The following is a 21291-nucleotide window of genomic DNA, read 5'->3' as shown; positions in this document are numbered from 1 at the left end:
AAATAAAATAGTAGAACAAACTAAACTTATTTAACATGCATCAGTCTTACTTCTAACTATTGCTTTTGACAATCTCACATTTATTATCTGCACCCTCACAATAACATAAAAAGATTCAAATACTTTCGCCACATATTATTGCCACTGTTGGTAACAAGCCGCTGTAGAGAAAGAAGAAGAGAGAATGTTGTAAAGGATAATGAGAGAGAATATTCTGTTCGAACACATTTTATGTATTTCGAAAATAGATTTCATATATATATATATATATATATATATTCCAGAAAGTTTATTTTGGAAATTTTAATTGAGAAAGCTTATTCCAAAATACAATTTTATAATCTAGATATTTCAAAAAATTTGTTCAGAAAATTTTAGAAGTCACTTTATGAAGGGCAAAATGCTATTTTGAAATTTGAGCGGGTGTGCAAAGAAATTATGTGGTGCAGATGTTTATTTTTCATCACCAATTTAACAATTAAAAATCAGTAAGTATAAAATATGAAATAAAAAACATAACATTAAAAGATCATATATTTATCCAATTTCTTGTTGTGTAAAGCATTAAATGACTGCCACATGCTACACACCCCATTTCCCATTAGTCACACCGAGATCACCTTTCAGGTTTATCCTTCATCACCAGGACCACCAAGCCAACCCATATGAGCAAACATCAGCTACTTTTCTCTCGCACTGTCTAACAATTCTAGCTCAAATGGAAATCATATTTGTACCTTCTCTCTCCCTTGCAAAATTCCCAAAGTCTCAAACTTTGTGGAATTCACCACTCTCGCTTCACTGCAAACTCACCTCAGTTGCTTTCAGTTCAGTAACCCACCATCATTTGCCCAAGTGCTTTCTGTTGCACCCACAATCTGGTGTTAGATCCAAAGCAAAAGAAAAGCAGAACCTTGGAGTTGTACATGCATCAGAGGCTGCATCCTCAACAACAACCCCTACAACAAATGCTAATAATGCAGAAAGATGGCTTCTTGAACCAGTTGGTCAGTTACATCTTTCTCCTCTATAGAACCCTTTCTACAAACTAAAGCTTTAAATAATCACTCTACAATTTTCTGTTTTCTATAAACTAAAAATCTTGCATACAATGTGCTTGGAGTTATGCAGATAGGATCATAGGAGAGTGTACTTGAACATGGAAAATTGGTGTTTATTTTTATTGATATGAACCCTTTTTATGTAGGGGTGGTGGGGAATTGTACTGGTCTATATTATGAGATGTTTTATAATTATGTACCCAATCTAGGATGCAGCATGCACACCCTTGATGACTGATGAGCACCTGTTACTAATTCCTAAAGGTTTCAATATGAAACAAAGAAATTCATGTTAGAATTTTATCCCAGGATTCCTTTACGTTTCTTACAGGTTATTCAATATTAGAGGAGTTATATAATTTGTCAAAAAAGGTGGTGACACCCTTCAATAGATGATTGAAAATCCTGTGGGAAAATTGGGAATTCCCTGCCAGAACAACTTTGAGATTTGCCTAGTAAATAGTTCTCACATTTGGTATAGTGCTCACATTTGAAATTTTGAAGACAGATGATATTATTTAAAGGACATTGGACCATAGTTTTATTTGTTTGGGAGGGTTTTCTTTTTGTTTGTTTTAGTTTCTTTAACTAGGGAGAGGGTAACTTTGTCATCTGAGACCTGTTAAAATACAAATGAATTGTTTGAACATGGTATTTTGTAAGATCCACCACAGTTATGCATGATTTTTCTTCAGAAAAATTGAGAAATTAGTTTGGAAAATGTAAGTTACAACAGCAGCAAAGCATTTGCCACTTGGTGGAGATGGCTAAATATTATGTTCTGTGCTAAACCAATTCTTCAAAGAATCCATTTTATCATAGAGCCTTTTCATCAGTTTCATTTTGAATCTATTTTGGTTCTAATCCACCTTTTTCTCTAACTATTGGGATATCCTCTGTTTGATCAACTCTTTCAACTGGATTCTGTTAATCTTTTTCTCTAATGCCCAAACAATCTTGGGCTCAATTCTACTATCTTCTCAAATGTTAGATACCAATAAACCTTTATCACTCATCAATGCACTTAGCAGCCTTTATCATATGCTCTTGTGTTCTCCAATATTTAATACAATATAGCGTCATTAGTCTTGTGATTGTGCAGTGTCAAAGTTTCTGTAGTTTTTTTTTTCTTGTTAGTAGACCATAGTTGGTTATTTTGTTAGAAAACGTTCTTCTATTAGTTGCTTACTGTTTTCAAAACTAAACAAAACAAAACAAAAAAATTAAGATAGAGATCCCACTTTTTATTTCAGAAAAGAGAATTATGTGTCACTAAAGTTAAAAATTACATGATTATGGATTTGGTTGGATGAATTTTTCCATAAATTCTTTTAGGAAGAAAAAATAAGAAAAAACTTCAAATTAGCTTCTTCACGAGCTAAAATTAATTTATTCATACTCTAATTTGTAAAAAAAGAAAAACTAAAAACTGCATAACCAAAGAGATTTGGATTTATGTTAAAACAGAAGAAGCCTAACACATTCTTGGCCTAATCTATTCCTCATTCTTCAGCACACTCTTGACTCAGTCCAATCTGTTATATTGTTATGTTTGCTTTAAATATTAGTAGGTTCTAGAATGTTTTAGTTGTATTTGCTTATTTTGTCGTGGATGTTATCCTGGCTGATCCCTATCCAAAATGGTTTTTCACTTTGTATATATATTTGCCCTGTTGGGATATGCAAGATAGAAGAGAATATTTCGTGTACCTTCTTTTTTCATGATCTTTTTCTCCTTTACATGTGTCTGAATTTAACCCAGAAAAGAGACCTAAGGGAACCTAAAACCCAAAACATTAAGACATTAAGATTGTGAGTTTTCTCTTTATATATTGCTCATCTTAGCCATCTTCACTTGATGTGAGACTTTCAACTCCACACTTAATTCCTCACACTTTTTTTTCTGGTCTGATCACTTATTTAAGATGACATTATCATCTTTGCAACCGACCCTTACTATATTACTCTCATGCCAGCCCTTTATTTCTCGACATTCATTACCATAATAAGCATCATCACTTGTCATATGGAGTAAAATTTTTCTTTTAGCTTAAGAGACACCTTTCCATCTCCAATAACACCAAAACCATCCCTTGATTTCATCCACCCAGCTTAAATCCTTTGATTTAAATCTCCTTGTATTGCTTGTCACTTTGTGTGGTGGATCAAAGTCACCTAAAATGTGTGACTTGTAGTATAAAATAATCTGCATTTTTTTTCTCGAAGTCAGTGCTAGTATATGTCTTGTTGAACACTCATTCTTTATACTCTATTGCTAGTTTGATACATGGACATTTAATATGCTGGAATGTTCTAAGCTTCCATGACTGCTTGAAGGCTAACGAATGGTCCACCAATCTTTTTGCCTCGGAAAGACTCTTAGGTTGTCTTATAGTCAATATAACAATCTTTGCTTCTTCTTTGATCTCAAACCTTTCAAGTTAAGCATTAAATAAGAAATAAATGGTTTAACTTAAGATTTTGATGGGGCTAGCAGTCCAAAATAGGAATCTGTGAGGTTTAAGGTAAGAGGCCCAAAGGTCCACCACTTTAAGTATTTGTTTTAATATGATTTTCTTTTTGTCAAGATTAACAAGGCTTTTTATTACATTGGAAACATAATGAATGCTATTTGATAGGAGATGGTGATACAAGGCACATAGGGTACAAGGTTGAGATGCCAGGTGTATATGAAATTGCTTCTGTAAGTAATTTTATGATCAATAATATTGTGTGGCCTAGTATATTTCTGAATAACTGGCTTTTGAATATGTAGAGTGAGGTGACTGTTGGACGTGTACCAGACAAAGCTGATCTAGTAATTCCAGTTGCAACAGGTATAGTGTTCCATTTCAGAAAGTAATAAGGTTGGAAAAATATATAAATCCATTACAAGTTTTTCAATCTGTTAATGATTAATTAGCAATTGATTTTAACTTCATATCTTATTTAGTTGTCTACGCATAAACTTTCTTGTTCGTCCCATTGACTCTCTTCAATCAGTTATAAATTTTGTTCAAAATTATGATTTTCTTTGTCTAGCAAGTTATATGATAATACTGAAGAAGATATTTGTCTATTCATTTAGTTGAACATTTATTATTCTTTGTGAACAAAGTTATAAAGTACTCTACAAAGAGAAAAAAAGATAATGTGTGATGAGAGAAAGAAAAGTTTGACATAGAAGCAATAAGAAAGAAAAGTCTTTCGATGGAAATTCATTGCACCAACATCGTTGGTGAAGAAAATGGCCAAGTATTTGAGAACTTACCATATGAGATAGATAAAGAAAAAGTCTCAAGGCTTGAAAAATAGTTTGATGAGTGCGTAATAATAAATTCTACCAAAAAGTCTCGTGAAATCTTTTTATACCTTTTGAATGAATACCACCAACATATTTCTTATAAATAGTAGAAAAATATCTACTTATATGACAGACTTTCATTGTCCCCTTTAAAACTTTCGTTGAATACCAAAATAAAATGTTTTTTTAAAATATTCTGAAATCTCAATTTAATACACCTAAAATTGTTGTCCTCCTTAAAAGATCATAATTGTCCCCATTTAATGACACTAGACATGTTATATCGTTTTCATTGAATATCATAAAACCTTTTATTAACAAATCTTTTAAAACTCTTTGAAATCCTAATCAGCTAATGTACCTGAAGTATAGTAATAAGTAGCTATGTGAGGATTCATAAAGATTGTGGATGTCACATAATTCTTCAGACATAAAATATCTTGTTTGGTACAAGATCTCAAAATAAGAGATTGTACTATTTTTTGAGTATAAAGTCAAAGATTTCAAAAGACTTGATTTAACTTTTGTCTATGGATATCTGAAGTTACATGTCCCAAGGATTTGATAATTGAATTTTTAAGGTATGGAAATAAAATATTATAAAGGATGTTTGGAATTTAAAAGGTTATATGATATTTGCAGTGTCCGGTGTGCATGCACGCATTCAGAAGAAAGAAGGAAATCTTCTTGTCACAGATTTGGATAGCACTAATGGGACATTCATTAATGACAAACGTCTGAGACCTGGAGTAGCTGCAACTCTATCACCTGGGAGTTCTATTACATTTGGTAACTTTTACAAACTTCTAATTTTTCACAATTTTTTATTATATTTTAATAATATTTTTTATGTGATATATATAATAGAGATTTAGGATGTTAATGAAATGCCATAAATTTAATATGTTTGTAATTTTTAAATTTTAATTTAAAATTAGAATTTGTTTCTAAATTTTTATATATTTTAATTTTACTTAAAAAGTTGAATTAATATATATATTTTTAATATAATGAAGCTAATTATTTTATGTATTAAATAGTGTTTTATGACGACATTTGAATGTTTATATAATTTATTATATTTTAACTCAATTATCAATCTAAAATATTATTTAATATCAAAAAATAATATTATTAGACAAAATAACTATATTTATTAAAAACTAAAATATTTTAAAATTTTGAAGAAAAGACGAATTTTAACTTTATGTTTAAAGATTAAAACATGTTTAATCTTAATATATAAAGATACATGAGTTTTTTAAAAGAAAAATCATTATTCAAATCCAAAAATTAAACATTGTAGCATATTTTGTCTGTCATTACAAATTACCATGTTTCAAAATGATAAATTGCTTATTTGTGTCCTCATCTTATATTTTATATGAATATTGAGACCTAATTGTTATTAACATTTACAGGAGACACCCATTTGGCTATGTTTCGTGTATCAAAGGTGAAAAATGCGAAGGTTGCTGATACAGATGGGCAAACTGAAACTGAACTAGACACAAACAAAAAAAACGATGATACCGAAACAAGTTGAACATCAACTTCTAGTGTTCATGTTTATAGTTAAAATAAACAAATGGTGAAAATTTTGACTTTGGTTAATTAACACAATTAATGTATAATTCAATCTTGGTTTTAAAACGTTGTTGTATACTTGTTAACAGGTTATTTATGATTTTGTTTGAATTTAGGTAAAAAGAAAAAGGTCATCAAATTTATTATCCTATAGAAAATTAAGTGCTGAAATATATTATATGCAAATTTTAAAAATTTTGTTCTAAAATTTTGATCACCTAGTAACTTTTCATCACAAAATCACTGAAATACTTTATTTTTACAGTTAATGATCTATTGAAATATATAATTTCATAATCATGTTCTTGACATACCAAACTTTTTTTTTTTACATAAAAATTGTTTCAGCAATTCTAAACTTGCTGTTGATGTATGGTTGTCTAAAACAATTTATTGAAGAGACTTTTGTAATGCAAATTATTCATAGTATTTTTCTAACTTATATTGAATCTCTTTTTTAACATTCTAATAGGATTTGAAAATTTTATTCTAAATAGCTTTTTATTAGGTTGAAAAGTACTACAAATTTTGTCAATAATATATGGTTGGATCGTGATACTTTAACAATAAATTTTTGATAATGTCATTGTTTCGTTTCAATATTATTTTTAAAACCAAAATTAGGGATGTGGAAGGAGAAATTAGGTCGAAAAGGTTTTGTGGTTTCTCCCATTTCACTGTTGCAAAAAGGTTTGAACTCTCCTCATCTTCTCTTTGTTCTCTCTCTGATTTTTCTCCTTAGTATTTTTCTCCTTTCTCTCTTTGTTCTCTCTCTGATTTGTCCACAAAAGCTTTCTCCTTTCCTCCACCACCTTTGGCGTGGTCATGTTACCTTCCATCTGTTTTTAAAACAAAATAATTTTAATTAAACTCCAAGATTTTTTCTCATCTCTCTCGAGTCAATCATGCCTCTAGAACACAGTATTTTCATGATGCTCTATCATCACCATACTCATCAACATGTGTACGTCCATCATGATCACTACCATGAGTCTCCTCAAATACCATAACACCCTAGTGAAAAGAATCAGTCACACTCCTATACCCTACCTCATCGACTGTAGTCACTCCTACAACCCAATCTGTAGCCTCTCCTACGAGTAGTCTTGTAGTCCAACTAAAGAACATGTCTTCCTGCCACACAAAAACAAGGAAATCATCATCACCCTAACACAAGGAGGGTTCAATACCCAAACAACCATAACCTATTCAAAGACAAAAACCAAGATTTACTAGGTACACCGAGTAGACTTATCCTCCAACTCTCATGCTCATCAACCACACACTTAGGTACACCCCAACACTCACTCATTCTCTTATCTCATCCACAAGTCAAACTTGACCCTAAACACAACTACTATTCTCATCTCATGTCTAACCTTACTCATTTGTCACTATCAAAAATCTCATTCAAACATGTAGTAGGCTCAATGGACCCCTTAGGGATTCCACTCCATCATTAGATTACCAAACAAATAAATAAATATAATTCTATATCAAACAAAAAATAATAAATCATTTATTACATTAATTAATCCTTAAAGCTTCATTATTTTTCTTTTTATTACCATTAATCATTAAGACTTAATTATTTTCCTTTTTAAACCATTAATCAATAAGACTTTATTATTTACCTTTTTAAATCCAATTAACTTTTATTTCGAATTATACTATTAATTAATTTGATTTCTAATTAATCAATATTTTCTCATATTCACTTAACTTCTTATACTATATTTAATTAGGGAAGTGTGCTTAAATGTCCAATATTTCCTCAATTTTGATATTTGTGCTTAATTTGACCAAGAATTCTTATTTTAATTAATTTGAATTATCTCAGCTTAATTATTCCCGTTATTATTTCTAAGGCAATGTTTTCACGAATTTTAACTAATTATGTTAGTAATGTAATTGATTAAACCTTTCTCAGTGTTTCTCTATTTTCAAAAGTTTGAGACTGGTTGAAGTTTAATTTATTCAAAAAATAATAAAATCGATTAAATTGTTGTACTGGGTTTTTCAAATTTTAAAAAATTCAAAATGGCCTTCACTAAATTTAATCAATCAGGTCATTTATAAAACCCTATCTGTGTACAAGTGTCTTTGTGAACCCTAATTCTGTAATGGCCTCTTCATCTTATCGCCGTGTAAAATGGACAACACTAGTTAAAAGGCAAGCAAATCCCACAGGATGGATTAGTGATGAGAAAAAGCAAAGTGACTTCATATGCTTCTGGGGATTCAAAGAAGTAACCAAACATAATTTTTTGGGTCTTCTCTTCTTCTGTAGTGAAGGATTTATATTTCAGGAGTGCTGATTTATCAAGGTCTGGCTAAGTTCGTTGAAATGGATGGTGACTACTACCCAGACTTAGTGAAGGTATTCTACGCAAATCTAAAGCTTGAAGATAGTCATATTCTTTCTCGAGTGAAAGGTGTTGATGTTTGTATTGATGAACCAGTATGGAAGGCAATTGCAGGGTTTCATCTTGCAGGGATTCAGTCTCATTTGGGTATGACTAGTATTAACAAAATGACTATTTACAAAGATTGTCTAAGATTTCCTGAAGAACCAAGATATTTCACTCTCTTCAGGGTTGGTGGTTTAAAAAGGGATGAGCATCTCTGTGCATTTGTTATAGCTTGGGTTATGCTACCTAGAGGTGGAAATCATGCACAACTCACCACTGAAGATGTATTTCTGTTGCATGCTTTGCAGGCTTAAGTTCCCACAAACTAGATTTCTGTGATAAGTGATCATATGACCAAGATCACCATGCAGAAGGTATACCACCTTCCATACGCTGTCTTCATTAGCAGGATATTGAGACATCATGGAGTTGATGTCACAAATGAAGTAACTTTGGGTTGCTCAAAGAAAAACATGATTGAAAAACTTGCCCTACACCATATGGGACTGAGAAAGGATGAAAATGGTTGGTCATTCAAGGATGAACATGTACCTGTGGTGGAAGAGGTTGAGCCTATATGTGTTGATAAGTCTAAATATTGTTTCAAGCCTCAATATGAATTTGAAAAATTTGTGTTTGAAGAGTTTAAGAAGCAAGATCTCAAGTTATCCCTGGTACAAAAATCTTTGTCTGGTTTGCACAGGAAGTTACACTATACTGAAAATCAATGCCTTTGGGGGAACATTTGAAGATGACTCTGTCAATGAAAAAGACAAAACAGATGAAGACTTCATAAAGATAGTTGACTCAGATTAGGAATTAGAGTCTATGTTTTAGAGTCTATTTTGATGTTTTGTTTGTTTTATTTTGAAATGAATGTAAAAATTGGCTATAAAGCCATTTATGCTTAAACTTTGTTATTTTGGTATAATGAATGAAATAGATATATTCCGGATTATATCATGTTCTTGATCAATTGTTTGAATGAATCTGATTGGATATATCTGTTGTATGAGTGCAAACTACTATTTTAACTGTCATACACATTATTGCATACTCATACTCATTTGATGATTCTTATTGCTTCACAATTGTGTTGTATCACTGAACTAACACTCAACATAGTTGAGAAAGTTGTGATTTACAGGTATATTACTGAACATGACAAGTTTACATGAACATACCACTGGTCTTAAATGGATTATCAAATACTCTACAAGAATTAATCGATTGCAAAAACAGTGAAATCATTTATCACATAAGAATGTGGTTTGATTTTCTTTTTTGCTGAATCATCAATTCTGAAACATATATTATGAAGTTATATGATTTCATGCATTCTAATACTCATTATTTCATATTCGTTGTTAATCATATTTTAGTATTCTAAATATTGCACACAAAAATTCATTGGCATCAAGTATTACTTTTATTCTTATACATTTCAATAAATATGTTACATGCTTGAAATAATTTCTACAATTCATAATCTGATACTTTCATTGAACTATATAATGTTAAATGTTTCTGTTAGCTCTCATACTGAACTAAGTTTTGTATTTGAAATGGTTGAAAAGAGCTACTGCATAATGATAGGGGAAGCATCAATTTCTACAATTGATCTGTAAAAATACATATTGATGTATCTCTGTATGCACTTATGTTCCTGTTGTTTCATACCTTTTTTGCTAATGCCCAAAGGGGGAGAAATTGGAAATAAAACTGGAAATAACTGGAAAAATAGTTTCTGGTTGTGCATCATAAAAAAAGGGGGAGATTGTTGATAGAAGAAGTAATGTGAAAGCTAAACACAATCCCTTGTGTCTTTTTTATGATGACAACAATTGAAATGTTTCTATATATTTCTTGCACAACAACTAAAACGTTTTAATATGCATAGCTGCATTTATATGTTTGTTTGTGTTTGAACTTTTTGGTTTGCATACATACTATGGTTATACATGTGTTTATATTTGTATTATGCATATTCATGTTTTTTTAAGTGTCAAAACTACTTGCACAAAGCATATCTGTATCAAGTAATCGATTACATTATTTATGTAATCAATTAAGTTCATCAGATATCAATTAATGCTTAAATGTAGCAAGCTACAAGTTTTAACCAATTACTCTGTATGCACTTATGTTCCTGTTGTTTCATATCTTTTTTGCTAATGCCCAAAGGGGGAGAAATTGGAAATAACTGGAAAAATAGTTTCTGGTTGTGCATCATCAAAAAAGGGGGAGATTGTTGATAGGGGGAGCAATGTGAAAGCTAAACCTAATCCCTTGTGTGTTTTTGATGATGACAACAACTAAATATTTCTATATATTTCTTGCATAACAACTAAAACGTTTTAATAATCATAGCTGCATTTATATGTTTCTTTGTGCTTGAACTGTTTGGTTTGCATACTTACTGTCGTTATACATGTGTTTAAATCTGTAGTATTCATATTCATGTTTTTAAGTGTCAAAACTACTTGAACAAAGCATATATGTATGAAGTAATCAATTACAGTGTTTATGTAATTAATTAAGTTCATCAGATATCAGTTAATGCTTAACTGTAGCAAGCTACAAGTTTTAATTGATTACATTATATGTATAATCGATTAAAACCCGTGTCTTTGCTAACACCTGTTTTCTGAGTGCAGTGATGAGTTTTCAGTAGAAAAAGATTTTAAAATTGCTTAAGTGTAATACTTAATCGATTACACAGTTTTCTTAATTTGTTAAATCTGGTACACATTGAAAATTGTTTTCATGTTAAGTCTTAACTATCATAACTGTCATATTTTAAATTGTTTTGACTTACAATAAGTGTGTAATCGATTACATTAATTGCGTAATCAGTTAAATCTGTTTTGATGTAATTCTGGTACAACACTGTTAAATGCTTAACCAATTACATTAATTTTGTAATCGATTAAAAAGTGTAAGACATGAAGAAATCTATATATTGACGCATATCGCTCTATATTGATAACTTTTGAGCTTTTGATCTTTAATATCTGACATAAGAGAGTCAAGGTAAGATTTTGTTGGTGTGTTGTTTCTCCAAGAATCAAGAAACGAAAGTTTTGCAGATTTGAAGGATTCTTGAAGGATTGGTTTGTACTTTCATTAGTTGATCAATCATCCGCACTCTAAGGTGTATTCTTTCCAGATAAGTATTGTGTTTACAATCCATAGATTGTGGTTTCCTTGTTGCGTGTTGCCAGGAAGAGAACGTGTGGTTCTAGTATCTTTGAGAGGAGTCTCAAAGGGGTTCTGCAGAAAGAGGGTTTTTCTTTTTGTATTGATTATGTTCCTATATTAGATTTGGAGTTGGAGAGGAGATTATATTGAGAGAGAGTCTCTGTAAGTCTTGTTGTATAACTCAATCTTTATAGTGGAAAGTCTTTTAATCTCGGGTTGATTGAAAGGGACTGGATGTAAGCATTGAGGTCAAACCAGTATAAAAATCCTTATGTTTGATTTTCTAGCATTATTTTCTTTATTGTCTTGTGTGTTCAAGAAAGTGCTAAAGATTTTTCAAAAGTTAATAAAAGAACGTATTTTCAATAAGAACCAATTCACCCCCTTCCCCTTCTTGGTGTTGAGCAATAAGGCCTAACTATTCTTACATTAAGATTTTTACTTTTATCAATATCATAAACGCTAGAGTCTTTTTCTTTCCTTTCTCCTCATCCTCGTTCAATCTCCGGAGATCCAATTCATGCTCTCTGAATTTACCAAACAATGCAGTCATTGACATAGTATTGCGATTTTGTGACTCACTAATAATGATCACCTTTGGTTACCAAGTCATGTCCAAAGATTTCAGGATTTTTATATTTAACTCATCATTATCAAAGGACTTACCTAACCCAATGAGATGATTCACAATATGCGTGAAGCGCTTCTGAACATCCACAATGGTTTCTCCCTGCTTCATGTGAAACATCTCATACTCTTGGATTAGAGTATTCCTTTTGGCTCTCCTAACATCATCAATTCCTTCATGGGTGACTCTCAACATCTCTTGAGCATTCTTAGAGGTTGAGATCCTGTAAAACTCATCAACAGTTAAAGTAGATGATATTATGTTATGAGCCCTTACATCCTATTTGGATCTTCTTCTATCATCAGCATTCCATTGCTCACACAGTTTGGGTCCTTGAAAATTGTTAACAAACACAATAGGAACAAAATGACCATTTGTGACAGTTTCCTAAATCTCACCATAAACAAATTCCATAAAAAATTGATTCTAACTTTCCAAAAAGCATAGTTTTCTTCAATAAATAGTGGAGGTCTGTTGATAGATGCACCCTTAACAAAGGTTTGATGTTGCCCCATCATTTTGAATTACTATCAAAGCAAACTCTGATACCAATTGTCAGAGCGATGTAGCAGAATGGTTAGTGTGAACAACAAACCAAAATGAGGATGAATTGGTTTCTTATCGCAAATCGTGCCTTTAATAATTTTCTCGTATTATTTAAATTCCTTAATGACAAATTAAAACAAATAAGAGAGTAAGGAAGAGAGAAAATTGCACAAATGATTTTTATACTAGTTTAGATCACATAGATTCTACATCTAGTTATTAATCTTAAAAGATAATTAACGCTTCACCATCACAAACCAACAAACTATTACAATCACACAGAAAATAACAAAGTTTAAAGTTAGAACACCTCTCTTGTTATCACAAGAGATAAAACTCATTTTCCTTGAAATCCACAAGGGATGAACATCTCCTCCGAATGCTTCACGAAGGATGAGCACCAACTTTGAATCTTCACAAAGGATGACAGGCTTTAACTTAGCAACAACAACAACACTCAATCACAACTTTAGTGAAAGTTCTCACTCTATGCCAACACCAAGTTCTCAAAGCCAAAGCATAAGGTTACATAAACCCTAGAACAAATTTATCACAACACACAACAAAACAGATAAACTTTTCGAAATTCACGTATTTCGTATATTAGAATGAGAGTCTCAATCCAATTTCTAGAGATCTCACTTATAGATACCTCCAAAAGCTCGTTGTCAACTATTTAACGCGTGATAATTGATTATCTAAGTGAGGTAATCGATTATGCATTTAATGAATGCACAACAGTCAAAAGCTTGCTTGAAAATTTGCATTAATGCTCGTGATAATCGATTATGGAAAATCATAATCGATTATTGATAATTGATTATGGAAAATCATAATCGATTATTGATAATTGATTATCATTAGTTGATAATCGATGATGCTGAGTGAAAATGAGGTTTTCTGATGCAAAACGAATTTTAACGTAACCTAAGGCAAACAATACACGAAATCAAAGATAAACCACATCCTATACATAACTATACTAAATTACAAAAGCTTTAATATAAAAACAAATTTTCACGAATATCTTCTTGCAACAAGAGCACTTGAGACTTGACTTTGAGACATCATCAAAACTTCTAAGATTCATCTTTATGCTAACAAATTGTAGAAAACATGTAGTGGACTATTTAGCGTAGCTGACAAAAACTAGGAGGGAGGTGAATTGGTTCGAGTTAAAAATCACTTTCCTTTTAACAAATTTTTGCTTTTAAAAATTTCTTTGATAAATGTGAAAACTTACGTTGATTAAAAGCAAATAAATAAAGTAGGTAAGGAAAGTGAAAAATTACTCACGTAATTTTTATACTAGTTCGAATCAAAAGATTCTACACCTAGTTGTTAATCTCTCTAAAAAAGGGATGAACCTTTTAACTAAAATGAATAACAATTTACAATAGAGAATTAAATATGAGATTAGAAAACACCTCTCTTAACAGATAATAGATGATCAACACCTTCTTTTGACACACAAAAGAATAAACAACTTGATTTTGCTTGGTATATAAGCACCAATAACTTAGACACACTAAGTAAGAGCTTTTCCTTCTTCAAGCACTGAAACCAAAATCTTTCTTAAACACTCAGAGTTTTTCCAGACTACACTCTTGCTTTGTAATAGTTTAAGTAACACTAAGAGAATTCTAAAACACTATATTTATAACACAAGGTTCGAACTAGGTCAAAAGCTTAAAAGACAGTTCCCAATTGCCAATGATAATCAATTATCCCAAACCATTGTAAAAGGATTTTCTCTATGATAATTATCTGTGAGTCTTGGTAATTCCTACTTTCGGGAATAACAATTATCTCCCAAGAGATAATTGATTATATGTGAATCAAGTTGTTTTCTGATGTTTCCTAGGATAATGGATTATCCCAAGTAAAAATCGATTATTCCAATGAACATTCAGGACAAATACAAGACTTTTTTTTATCCAAATGACTAAAGCTTATTCAAATGAGTAAAGCTATTACAATCTAAATCATTAAAAAAAGCTTTAACATAAATTCATCCAAACATATAAAATGGTTCTTCAAATATTTGAATACTTCATCATCAAAATCTTTCAAAGCTTTGATCAACTTATTGGTAACATCACATCCACTGTTATCATGCTCTGGCTTCTAATGATTCAAAAGAAAATATTTCACTTCATCCTTGTTTATATGGTCACAACAATATATTATAATTTATCGAGAGTGCCAGAATGAGGGGATAAAAAACATAGCAATATAATTGATTACCACTCACTAGAAAATTTTTATTCCATATTTTTGACTTCATAACTAGTGAAGTAAAATAAGATATATATTTTCTTATGTAAGCTCTTACATCCATGCGAAGAATGTATAATTATTGCAATATATCGATATGATCGGCTACCATCTTCATGTATAAGGAGTTTACTTTTGATCACAAGGATGATGTGGTTTTATCAAACAAAACCTTTTGTAACTTATTATCAATTATACATAATTGAATCATGGAAAGAGTCGTATAATATTTTCATTCCATTCAGATGGTGTATGAAAGATTTCTTTTATTTTCTAGAAAATATTACTTTCAAATTTTGCTGAGTTAACGCAACCATCCTACGAACTTGCCACATTCCAAAGTTGATGTGTTGATCAAACTCTTAGAATGTCAAATCCCAAAACTCAAATGCACGTAAAATACCATATTATTTTCTCACCAATGTATGTATTAACACCCTATAAATATCAAATAGAAATATAAGTAACTAATATATTTTTAAGAGAGTAATACTATTATGTTACAACTATTTTTATTATTTTATTCACAAATGAGAATGACTTCAACTTATAAACATGGCATGCATTTGAGGATCATACATTACATAAGAAGAGATGATATTTCTTGAATAGGCACATATTATGTCTCTAGACTAAACGAAAGAATTAATGGAAAAGAAAGAAAAAGAAAATCATATGTAACATGATAAATAACTAAAGACATCAAATATTAGTGAGACTCTTACTTATTATACTCATGGATAGAAATATTTCTTAAGAAAATTAAGAAAGATTCAAACAGACAAACTCAGATGTCCTAGGTAATAGTGTGGATTAAGGACCAAAATCGTGGTTTAGGATGGAATGCCTTTTGTTTGTTTTATTGAAGAGAGAAAGTAGGGTCGAGGAGCACGTGGGGAGAACGAAAAATCCAGTGTGGGAGATGACAGTAGTTGGTCAGTTGTCCCGCGCTGCCCTCACTCAGTCTCTGTGGATCACCATATTCATGCCCACGCTTCTCTCCTTCTCACCATCCATACATTCATTCCACTCTTTCTCTATAAAATTATTTTCCCTCAAATTTCGCCACCACCCTCTCTCCGCTCCATGGACCTCCGCCGTCGATCCTCCTCCGCCGCCGCCAAGGCCTCCGACGCTCTCCCCCTCCCCCTCCATCTCACCAACGCCTTCTTCTTTACCCTCTTCTTCTCCGTCGCCTACTACCTCCTCAATCGCTGGCGCGACAAGATCCGCTCCTCCTCCCCCCTCCACCTACTCTCCCTCTCCGACCTCGCCGCCGTCTTCGCCCTCCTCGCCTCCGTCATCTACCTCCTTGGCTTCTTCGGCATTCACTTCGTCCAGTCCTTCGTTGCCCGTCCTGCCGACGACGACGTAGAACCATCGGAATGCAGCTCCCTGGATAAAGTCGACGGTCAAGAAGACAACGTCATCATGGCCGACTCAGTAACCAAGGGAGCTGCACAACCTTCTCCACTTCTCTGTACCGAACCGGTCAAACTGGTTGCGTGCGGAGTCGACAATGGCATCATGGTCGATTCTGTCATGAAGGGGAAAAGAGTCATACAACCTTCTTTTCAAAACGTGAAACCGGTTCTGAAAGAATTTTCTTCTTCCGCTGACAGAGTCTATCATGATGAAGACGACGTCGTGATCGACTCTGTCGTAAACGGAATTGTTCCGTCTTACTCTCTTGAATCGCGTCTCGGCGATTGTCGCAGGGCTGCGGCAATCCGGCGAGAGGCGCTTCAAAGGACGACTGGACGGTCGCTGGGAGGACTGCCTCTGGAGGGGTTTGATTACAATGCAATTCTCGGGCAGTGTTGTGAGATGCCGGTGGGGTATGTGCAGGTTCCGGTGGGGGTGGCGGGGCCGCTGCTGCTGGACAGGGCGGAGTACACGGTGCCGATGGCGACAACGGAGGGTTGTCTGGTGGCGAGCACGAACAGAGGGTGCAAGGCGATCTACGCGTCCGGTGGGGCGACTAGTGTGTTGTTGAGGGATGGGATGAGTAGGGCGCCGGTTGTGAGATTCGCGACGGCAAATAGGGCTGCCGAGTTGAAGTTCTTTCTGGAAGATCCTCTCAATTTTGATACCTTGACCGTCGTTTTCAACAAGTCTGTGTTTTCTTTTATGGCTTTTTGTGTTGGTGGAGAAAAAGGGGATTGTTGTTTTCTGTTTTTGTTTTTCCATATATTTATTTACTTCTGATCTTAGTTTGAGTCTGGCTTGTAAATGTGGAGTTACCTAAATGGGAAGTTAAAGGTAATTAATTCCTTGAAAGTGGAATGCTTTTCTCCATGATTTGAACTTGTCAGAATTTAAAATGTTTTATTTGTAATGGTTAATGTGATAATACTTTTGATGTTGATTTTCTTTTATCTTATTTTGGTTGATGGGTTAAGCAATCCATTATTCCAAATCAGTGTCATTTTTTGTTTGTTGATTTGGGTCATGCTATGTTTGATCTTGATGGATTTATCTTTGTTAGGAAACTAAGTTTTGGGTCATGCTATGTTTGATCTTGATGGATTTATCTTTGTTAGGAAACTAAATGTGGAGTTACCTAAATGGGAAGTTAAAGGTAATTAATTCCTTGAAAGTGGAATGCTTTTCTCCATGATTTGAACTTGTCAGAATTTAAAATGTTTTATTTGTAATGGTTAATGTGATAATACTTTTGATGTTGATTTTCTTTTATCTTATTTTGGTTGATGGGTTAAGCAATCCATTATTCCAAATCAGTGTCATTTTTTGTTTGTTGATTTGGGTCATGCTATGTTTGATCTTGATGGATTTATCTTTGTTAGGAAACTAAGTTTTGTAACTTTGGTTGTTTCTGAACTTACAATAATCTACACCCTAATTGACTGGTTGTTATTTGAAATTTGGATTTATGAATTTCCTTTCTCTATTTTGAGTTTCCATACTGCAGTTGAATGATATTTTGGGCTGGGAATCTTTTTTGGTGTATGGATTATGAAATTTATTGCTGTCAGTTTTTCTCTCTTTTCTGTCCCTTTAATTATTCTGAATCTGAATTTATTTATGTTGAGTTTTTGGTGTTTGGTGAGTTCCACTACTCCAGTGCTTCTTCAGAGTTTGGGTTTACTTTTATGAATTGGGATAGAATAAATAAGGAATAAAGAGCTAAAACTGGTTCTTTAATTAGAATAGGGTAGAGTCCATTTATTGCTGTTTTGAAAACATTTGTTTGTTTCCGGATGATTTCAGTTTTTACTGAAACTGATGTTTGTTGCTTGTGCTACAGGTCAAGTAGATTTGGCAGACTTCAAAGCATTAAGTGCTCTATTGCGGGGAGGAATGTTTATCTTAGATTTACCTGTAGTACGGGTGATGCCATGGGAATGAACATGGTTTCCAAAGGGGTTCAGAATGTTCTTGATTTCCTTCAAAGTGATTTTCCTGATATGGATGTTATCGGCATCTCTGGTAATTTTCCCCCCCTTTTTCACGTTACTGGGTAACCCTTATTGTTCGTTAACAAACTTGAGGTTATGCCACTGATAGTCTGCCTGATACTGATAATTAGTTGATAATTAGTTGTGGATGGATACTTTAGAGTTTTTGTGGGTCTCTGTTTCATTGTACATTTATTTTTCTTTATTTAGACGAAAGTGATCCTGCAATGCAATACACCGAAATTTTTTTTCTTATTTATTTCAGCAATATCTTTGAAATGATATATATTTACTTTTCAAAATTAATTTTCTACTCATTTATGTATTTTATTTGTTTCATATATACAGAATAGTTCGTTATCCGAATTGTGTTGACAGAATATTTTCCTAGTTAGCATTGAATCTGTTGTCCTTTAACTTATCAACCATGAATAGGATCTGTCAGTTTGATGTAAGAAGTTGAGCAGTCACGTCACTCCCGGACTCCGTCACCTGCTTCTATATCGCGTTAAATTCCACTTGTGTGCTACTACTATAATACTATTCTTTTCTTTCAAAAAGTTAAACTCACCTTGGTATTAACTTTTCCAGTATGCATGCATTCGTTGAATGTGTGATGAACCAAGCATCTCCGTTTAAAATCTCATCTCAGAATTTGCAGTATTAAATGTAATTTTCATTATTGTCATACTTTGAAAAGTTAGTGAAATAATTACCTTTTCAAAGGGGAATATCGAAGTGGCCCCATTAGTTAATCTTTGGTTATCCTTGGGTGTTTAAACTGTATTTGCTGATTAATTGGAGTTTAATTGTAATGATTAGTTATGTATTGATTATATTATTTAGGAAATTACTGTTCGGACAAGAAACCTGCAGCAGTAAATTGGATTGAGGGACGTGGGAAATCAGTAGTTTGTGAAGCAACTATCAAAGAACATATAGTGAAAAAGGTGTTGAAGACCAGTGTGGCAGCTTTGGTTGAGCTTAACATGCTCAAAAACCTTGCTGGCTCTGCTGTTGCTGGTGCTCTTGGTGGATACAATGCTCATGCCAGCAACATTGTTTCTGCCATTTTTATAGCCACTGGTCAAGATCCGGCCCAGAATGTTGAGAGTTCCCATTGCATAACTATGATGGAAGCTGTGAACGATGGGAGAGATCTTCACGTCTCAGTGACCATGCCTTCCATAGAGGTGAGTTTTAGAACCGTGATAGATATTTATCATACATGGAGTCTTTTGGATAAACTTCTAAGTACTTCAAGGAGAAAAAACAAGAATGGATAAAACACATTGTGTTTCTCTACAAATTAAAATCATTTTGGAGAATAACTTTTGCGAAAGTTAAATGAAGACCTCTAGAAATGTGAAGTTCAGTGGATTTAAGGATATCCGATTTGTTCAATGCATTTAACCTTCTTTTCTTCCAGACAAGTGTTTATGGAGAATTTTATGTACTTAATGTACCAATTCAATTGGTATGTTTGTGTAAGACTCTTGATTCTTTCAGGTGGGCACAGTGGGGGGTGGAACTCAACTACCATCTCAATCTGCATGCTTGAATCTTCTTGGTCTGAAGGGTGCAAGCAAGGATTCACCAGGATCAAATTCAAGGGTTTTGGCCACCATTGTTGCTGGATCTGTTCTAGCAGGGGAGCTGTCGCTGATGTCTGCTATAGCTGCAGGGCAGTTAGTGAAGAGCCACATGAAATACAACAGATCAAGCAGAGATATGTCTAGAGTGTCATCCTGAGAAGGAAGGACCATGTGGCTCCAGCCTTTACTCGTTATGTCAAAAGTGAAAGTGGTCTCTTTGATGGGTCAGGATTTTTTAAAGTGAAATGGAAGACATCACTTTGCTGGCACCCATGTGAAGTTTCTTTGCTTGTATTGATGTCTGTGAATGTATCATAAGTTGTACCGTGGCAAGTTTTGGAGAGCCCGTCTCGACCATTCATTCACTGTACAAGACTTAATCGAATGAAATCTTAATCGACTCCAAGACTTCAGATTTTCCTTTTGTTTTTTTGTACTAAGATTCTAAACTAATGTTCAGCACTGTATCATTTTCTCTTACATTTATTTTTCTAAGTACTTGGGGGACCAGAAAGCTGGGAGGTTTCTTACTTTTTCTCTTGTCTCGTTGCTCACTAGACCCAATGAATTAAATTGGACCACTTCTTCAATATAGTTTTCCATTTCTTTGGTGGACTTATGTGACGCTATCCATGTTTTCTGTGCTAATTTTCAAATCTGCAGAAGCATTAATAATGGTATTTATTTGACATGTTTTATTATTTTTTTTCGTTTTGAATGGTATCTGTATTTGCATGACACACTTACAAACAATAATAAATTTTATATATTTTTATTTTTGTTTCCATTAGTAAATTATTCTATTTTAAAATCTAGATATTTATCTCTCCATAAAGATGCCCTGAGCTACGCTTGTGTCACATTTTTTTAGTTGGGATTTTGTTTGCTTTCATTGTATCTATACTAGTATTTATACCCTGAGCGTTTTAAAAAGTAAAATATATTTATTATGAAAATTTAAATTTATGAAATATAATTAAAATTTAATATAAATATTTTATTTTGTAAAATTGAACTTTATATTGGAAATATATTTATATTATTTCATGAAATCATTTTAAATTGAATATAATAATTGAACCATTTAAAATAAAAATTTTTATTAAACAAAATAAAAGTTAATAATTTTACATATATTTATAATAATTAATAAAATCTTATATTTTAGTACATAGAAATAAATAAATTTTACAAACTAAATAAAAATAGTAATTAAGGTTTAATTGTTTAATTTGTCTCTACTTTCATTGTTGGGGTGTCAA

General features: G+C 32.6%; 2 protein-coding genes across 2 annotated transcripts; both read left to right on the top strand.

The window, feature by feature from the left end:
• Positions 1-591: 591 nt before the first annotated feature.
• Positions 592-6018, top strand: LOC108341052 (uncharacterized). Its single transcript, XM_017578662.2, has 5 exons — positions 592-1007; positions 3701-3765; positions 3838-3898; positions 5008-5154; positions 5787-6018. The coding sequence occupies exons 1-5, from the start codon at positions 719-721 to the stop codon at positions 5909-5911; spliced, it is 687 nt and encodes a 228-aa protein (XP_017434151.1). The 5' UTR covers positions 592-718; the 3' UTR covers positions 5912-6018.
• Positions 6019-15905: 9887 nt separating this feature from the next.
• On the top strand, positions 15906-20648 carry LOC108343207 (3-hydroxy-3-methylglutaryl-coenzyme A reductase 1). The gene is made up of 4 exons (XM_017581326.2): positions 15906-17129; positions 18284-18465; positions 19281-19627; positions 19944-20648. Exons 1-4 carry the CDS (start codon positions 16102-16104, stop codon positions 20184-20186), a joined length of 1800 nt encoding a protein of 599 aa, XP_017436815.1. The 5' UTR covers positions 15906-16101; the 3' UTR covers positions 20187-20648.
• Positions 20649-21291: the final 643 nt, after the last annotated feature.

The sequence above is a fragment of the Vigna angularis genome, chromosome 6 (genome assembly GCF_016808095.1).
Source record: "Vigna angularis cultivar LongXiaoDou No.4 chromosome 6, ASM1680809v1, whole genome shotgun sequence".
Taxonomy (NCBI): Eukaryota; Viridiplantae; Streptophyta; class Magnoliopsida; order Fabales; family Fabaceae; genus Vigna; species Vigna angularis.
Note: the sequence above shows the minus strand (reverse complement) of the source record. Positions and strands in the feature narration are given on the sequence as shown.

Bases quoted from the DNA above. Each gene is read 5' to 3' on its own strand.
- LOC108341052 (XM_017578662.2), top strand. From the start codon at position 719: ATGGAAATCATATTTGTACCTTCTCTCTCCCTTGCAAAATTCCCAAAG. The intron at 1,008-3,700 runs GTCAGTTACATC...GCTATTTGATAG, and splicing joins ATGGCTTCTTGAACCAGTTG to GAGATGGTGATACAAGGCAC. The intron at 5,155-5,786 runs GTAACTTTTACA...TAACATTTACAG, and splicing joins TGGGAGTTCTATTACATTTG to GAGACACCCATTTGGCTATG.
- LOC108343207 (XM_017581326.2), top strand. From the start codon at position 16,102: ATGGACCTCCGCCGTCGATCCTCCTCCGCCGCCGCCAAGGCCTCCGAC. The intron at 17,130-18,283 runs GTCTGTGTTTTC...CTTGTGCTACAG, and splicing joins TTGACCGTCGTTTTCAACAA to GTCAAGTAGATTTGGCAGAC. The intron at 18,466-19,280 runs GTAATTTTCCCC...TATATTATTTAG, and splicing joins GGATGTTATCGGCATCTCTG to GAAATTACTGTTCGGACAAG.